General features: G+C 40.6%; 1 protein-coding gene across 2 annotated transcripts in view; it reads left to right on the plus strand.

Annotated features, from left to right (window-relative positions):
• Positions 1 to 5,974, plus strand: part of LOC123484804 (butyrophilin subfamily 1 member A1-like) — a 35,352-nt gene extending 29,378 nt beyond the window's left edge. The window contains exons 3-5 of one of the 2 annotated variants that reach the window (XM_045215563.1): positions 2,150 to 2,434; positions 2,617 to 2,736; positions 5,380 to 5,974. In XM_045215563.1, coding sequence (XP_045071498.1) covers positions 2,150 to 2,434; positions 2,617 to 2,736; positions 5,380 to 5,465 — 491 coding nt within the window. In that variant the 3' untranslated portion in view covers positions 5,466 to 5,974. Of the gene's footprint in view, positions 1 to 2,149; positions 2,455 to 2,616; positions 2,737 to 5,379 lie in introns of those variants that run through there. The other variant, XM_045215564.1, reaches the window with a different exon arrangement.
• Positions 5,975 to 6,366: the final 392 nt, after the last annotated feature.

Consider the following 6,366-nt stretch of genomic DNA (forward strand, 5'->3'; position numbering starts at 1 on the left):
AAATGCCAAACGACTACCTAAGTATGGTTCCCAATCAGAGACAACAAGCAACAGCTGATTCACGTTGCCTCTGATTGAGAACCACCCCGGCCAACATAGAAACACAAAACATAGAAACTAACACCCTGGCTCAACATTAAAGAGTCCCCAGAGCCAGGGCGTGACACACTCTGTTCCACGTAATGGAAACAGATTATCGGTTTAGAATACATTAACTTTCTGCTCCAAATCACTGGTGTTACCTAAACTATAGAATTTAGTAATAATAATTAGAAATTGTCAAAGAACATCTCCGCATTCAACTTAGTCATACCACTACACAAAACTGAACCCATTATATCCCTTACAGCCTGCTGGAGTTCAGGGAGCCACAGTCGCTAACACCCGCAGACTAAAACATGGAAACTCTTCTATTCTTACTAGTAGAACAAATGTAAACCATTCTCAAACAACGTTCTGCGTTTACCTAAATCGTAAGGTTTAAAATAAACTAAATTGACAACTTTCACAATACTAGATTGCTGTTGTAGCCTTGTAATTATCATGCAATATTGTACAGGATTTCTGCCTGTCTAAGCAGCTCTTTATTGATTCACTTCCTCAACACACTAGAGCGGTATCCGCAGGACTTTTCTTATGTTAACATACATGCATGCTTTTTGTCTTTCCTCTCTAAAACTCTGTGCTTTTTCCTAACTTTAGCCTGTAATTTTGGAGAGACCTCCGATACCTGACCTCTGAATCAGCTGATCAGAACCACACAAACTTCTATACTAATAGTAAGCTTACCTCTTTTTCAGTGGCCACTGTGTTTGTGTAGTTTGTTCAGCGGCTCAGTACCCGTCCGATCCCTTTTTCCAGTCCCATCTGGGGTGACAATTATGTTGTGGAAAATCGTCCTTATCCTCAATAAAAAATAAAGCACTTTCAGAGTTTTGTAGAATCAAGATAGACTTTATTACACAGGCAATAAAGCCGAGCTGGTCTGCAGAGCAACTGCCAGTCCCAGACTTGGAGCTCTCTTTTTACACAGTTTCATCTTTTCATATCGTATCGGAACCCCCTCTTTATCCAAACAGCCACCCTCCCTTGAACTTGAGCCACTATGGTTTCTTTGTCTAGCCTCTTTCCTGTCTATGCCCATGTCTGCTTGGTTTCCCCTCCTCTTGCCTGACTCTATTGGTGGCGTGATAAAGACAGTTTCTTTAAAAATAATATACACACACACCTGATGATAATTATACAGTACATTGATTACTGCAGTCACAATGTGGTTGTCCAGTCTTTCATCTGGATTACAAAATATGTTTCATACATCATAGACGGGTGCAGTCACTAATCCTCTTTTAAACCCATAATGATTCTGCTTATTGTTAAATGATTTTATAATATGTAATGGAAAAATACCTATAAGAACAGACTAACTATACTGAACAAAAATATAATAACATAAAAAAATATAACATGCAACAATTTCAACAATTTTACTGAGTTACAGTTCAGTTGCAGTGGCCCAGCCCTCCACATCCGGCTTCTTTACCTGCAGGAGGTCCAGAGCTGGCGAGGTTGTGAAGCAGGTTGGACGTACTGCCAAATTCTCTAACAACATTCGAGGCGGGTTATGGTAGAGAAATGAACATTACATTCTCTGGCAACAGCGCTGGTGGACATTCCTGCAGTCAGCATGCCAGTGGCACGCTCCCTCAAAACTTGAGATATCTGTGGCATTGTGTTGTGTGACAAAACTAATGGGTGTGCAGGCTTTTATTCCAGTCCCCCTCTAACAAACCACATTTTATAAATGAGCTGCTCAACCAGACCTTGATAAACTGTCTCTGATGTGTTTGAGCAGGGCTTGATCAAAAGCCTGCACACCCAGCATCTCTCCAGACTGAGGGTTGACCACATGTGTTTTATACAGTTGCCTATCAGGTATTCTACTTTGTGGGGGGTGAAGGGCCCAAAGACAGGAGATGGTCCATGGCATCAGAGAGCAGCTTCCCAGTGTCCATACCACTTTACGCATACTCTTTTATACCTACATAGAGATGCCTCGAATTGTTGGTCATGGAAATAATGTTAAGTCATGGAAATGTCATGAAATTCCATCTGTCAAAATGTTGATGAACCCTGTATCTTGTATCTGTAGGTGCTGTATCTCAGCCAGTGATCTCTATTGTTGGAACCAAAGACCTGGGGGTGGTCCTGAAGTGTGAGTCTGGAGGCTGGTATCCTGAACCTGGGATGGAGTGGCTGGACAGTGCTGGAACCATCCTCCCTGCTGATGGACCTCCAGAGAGACACAGGGACTCAGAGGACCTCTACACTCTGAGACGACATGTCACCGTGAACAAGACTGACACCAACAGGTTCACCTGTAGAGTTCAACAGCTGGAGATCAACCACCTGAGGGAGACAGAGATTACTGTCCCAGGTGAGGTCTTCATTGGTTAACCCAAGTACCTGAGACCCCTTGTTAGTTAGGAAACTGTTGCCCTAGTCTAAGGTATGACCTTATTGACCTGTTTTCAGTAGTACTGTATTTATAAATGATTTACTTCCTGTACAGTATATATGTAGGTGTTGTAATGGTTTGACATGGCTTCTCTGTTTCAGATGATGTGTTTCCTAAATCACTGGCAGGGTTGATTGTTGGTCTAATAGCAGCAGCTGTTGCAGTTGCAGTTATTGCAGCTTTAGTTGGTGTCTACATGCGGAGAAAACAACATATTGAAGGTAAGTTTAACCTTGATCTCTGAGTGGCCCTGGATGTCTCATCATTAAACAAGATATTACATTTTCTTATGAATTTGCAAAAAAATCTAAAAACCTGCTTTTGCTTTTGTCATTATTGGGTTTAAATGTTTAACCTGGTTATTATTATTGTAAATGTTTATCCTGGTTATTATTATTGTAAATGTTTATCCTGGTTATTATTATTGTAAATGTTTATCCTGGTTATTATTATTGTAAATGTTTATCCTGGTTATTATTATTGTAAATGTTTATCCTGGTTATTATTATTGTAAATGTTTATCCTGGTTATTATTATTGTGTGTAGATTGAAGAGGGGGAAAAAACGATTGAATCCATTTTAGAATAAGGCTGTAACGTAATAAAATCTGGAAATAGTCAAGGGGTCTGAATACTTTCCGAATGCACTGTATAAGAAAGGTCAGGGTTGGACTTGGAATGACCCATGTACTGTACATTAGAACCGATTCACTTCTGTTCATTTTTACCACCTGGTACCAGGTTACCTTCAGACCAGTCCTGTTCAGCTTGTGGGCGTTGTAGATCAAAATGGATGTGTTCGTGTTCAGGAGAGTTTTAGCTTTTTAGAACAGGGTCCAAATAGTTTCTATCTCAAACAGTTTTGACAGTCCAGATACGTTTGCATGCCGAGGGGTCCGACTCCCAACCTACCAAACAGCCAGATAGCAAACACTGCAGTGGAAGTCTCTAGCGTAAAGTGACAGATTTTAGTTTAGCATTAGTTTAGCATTATGCTAAGTAGATCAATTGGAAGAACAAGGTAAATATGCTGTGTTGTCTTGTGTTAGAGTTTCACATATACAGTGGGGAGAACAAGTATTTGATACACTGCCGATTTTGCAGGTTTTCCTACTTACAAAGCATGTAGAGGTCTGTAATTTTGATCATAGATACACTTCAACTGTGAGAGATGGAATCAAAAAAAAATCCAGAAAATCACATTGTATGATTTTTAAGTAATTAATTTGCATTTTATTGCATGACATAAGTATTTGATACATCAGAAAAGCAGAACTTAATATTTGGTACAGAAACCTTTGTTTGCAATTACAGAGATCATACGTTTCCTGTAGGTCTTGACCAGGTTTGCACACACTGCAGCAGGGATTTTGACCCACTCCTCCATACAGACCTTCTCCAGATCCTTCCGGTTTCGGGGCTGTCGCTGGGCAATACGGACTTTCAGCTCCCTCCAAAGATTTTCTATTGGGTTCAGGTCTGGAGACTGGCTAGGCCACTCCAGGACCTTGAGATGCTTCTTACGGAGCCACTCCTTAGTTGCCCTGGCTGTATGTTTCGGGTCGTTGTCATGCTGGAAGACCCAGCCACGACCCATCTTCAATGCTCTTACTGAGGGAAGGAGGTTGTTGGCAAAGATCTCGCGATATATGGCTCCATCCATCCTCCCCTCAATACGGTGCAGTCATCCTGTCCCCTTTGCAGAAAAGCATCCCCAAAGAATGATGTTTCCACCTCCATGCTTCACGGTTGGGATGGTGTTCTTGGGGTTGTACTCATCCTTCTTCTTCCTCCAAACACGGCGAGTGGAGTTTAGACCAAAAAGCTCTATTTTCGTCTCATCAGACCACATGACCTTCTCCCATTCCTCCTCTGGATCATCCAGATGGTCATTGGCAAACTTCAGACGGGCCTGGACATACTCTGGCTTGAGCAGGGAGACCTTGCGTGCGCTGCAGGATTTAAATCCATGATGGCGTAGTGTGTTACTAATGGTTTTCTTTGAGACTGTGGTCCCAGCTCTCTTCAGGTCATTTACCAGGTCCTGCCGTGTAGTTCTGGGCTGATCCCTCACCTTCCTCATGATCATTGATGCCCCACGAGGTGAGATCTTGCATGGAGCCCCAGACCGAGGGTGATTGACCGTCATCTTGAACTTCTTCCATTTTCTAATAATTGCTGCTTGCCTATTGTCCTGTAGCCCATCCTAGCCTTGTGCAGGTCTACAATTTTATCCCTGATGTCCTTACACAGCTCTCTGGTCTTGGCCATTGTGGAGAGGTTGGCGTCTGTTTGATTGAGTGTGTGGACAGGTGTATTTTATACAGGTAACGAGTTCAAACAGGTGCAGTTAATACAGGTAATGAGTGGAGAACAGGAGGGCTTCTTAAAGAAAAACTAACAGGTCTGTGAGAGCCGGAATTCTTACTGGTTGGTAGGTGATCAAATACTTATGTCATGCAATAAAATGCAAATTAATTACTTAAAAATCATACAATGTGATTTTCTGGATTTTTTTGATTCCGTCTCTCACAGTTGAAGTGTACCTATGATAAAAATTACAGACCTCTACATGCTTTGTAAGTAGGAAAACCTGCAAAATCGGCAGTGTATCAAATACTTGTTCTCCCCACTGTATATCTTGTGTTTTTTACTATAATACTGATGGGTCAACTATCACAGAACACAGAGGTTATGCTGCATTTGTGTTCTAAAAGACTGTGTGTGTGTGTGATTGCGTGTGTGTGTGTGTGTGTGTGTGTGTTTGCGTGTGTGTGTGTGTGTGTGTGTGTGTGCTAATACAACCAGGCTTTTTAATGATTATTATTGTAATGCTTTTATACATTTGTTTTCTTTTGTCTACAGAGAAGGAGCGTAGAAAAGAATTTGAAGAACTAGGTAAGTGGGCTGTTTTGTCTTGTGTTAGAGTTTCATATATACAGGATATCTGATGTTTTAATGGGTTATTACTATAATACTGATGGGTCAACTGTTTATCACAGAGCTCATGGTTTTAATGGGTTATTACTATAATACTGATGGGTCAACTGTTTATCACAGAGCTCATGGTTTTAATGGGTTATTACTATAATACTGATGGGTCAACTGTTTATCACAGAGCTCATGGTTTTAATGGGTTATTACTATAATACTGATGGGTCAACTGTTTATCACAGAGCTCATGGTTTTAATGGGTTATTACTATAATACTGATGGGTCAACTGTTTATCACAGAGCTCATGGTTTTAATGGGTTATTACTATAATACTGATGGGTCAACTGTTTATCACAGAGCTCATGGTTTTAATGGGTTATTACTATAATACTGATGGGTCAACTGTTTATCACAGAGCTCATGGTTTTAATGGGTTATTACTATAATACTGATGGGTCAACTGTTTATCACAGAACACAGAGGTTATGCTGCATTTGTGTTCTAAAAGACTGTGTGTGTTTGCGTGTGTGTGTGATTGCGTGTGTGTGTGTGTGTGTTTGCGTGTGTGTGTTTGCGTGTGTGTGTGTGTGTGTGTGTGTGTGTGTGTGTGTGTGTGCTAATACAACCAGGCTTTTTAATGATTATTATTGTAATGCTTTTATACATTTGTTTTCTTTTGTCTACAGAGAAGCGTAGAAAAGAATTGGAAGAACTAGGTAAGTGGGCTGTTTTGTCTTGTGTTAGAGTTTCATATATACAGGATATCTGATGTTTTAATGGGTTATTACTATAATACTGATGGGTCAACTGTTTATCACAGAGCTCATGGTTTTAATGGGTTATTACTATAATACTGATGGGTCAACTGTTTATCACAGAGCTCATGGTTTTAATGGGTTATTACTATAGAACACAGA

This window comes from Coregonus clupeaformis, unplaced genomic scaffold (genome assembly GCF_020615455.1).
Source record: "Coregonus clupeaformis isolate EN_2021a unplaced genomic scaffold, ASM2061545v1 scaf0473, whole genome shotgun sequence".
NCBI classification, from domain to species: Eukaryota; Metazoa; Chordata; class Actinopteri; order Salmoniformes; family Salmonidae; genus Coregonus; species Coregonus clupeaformis.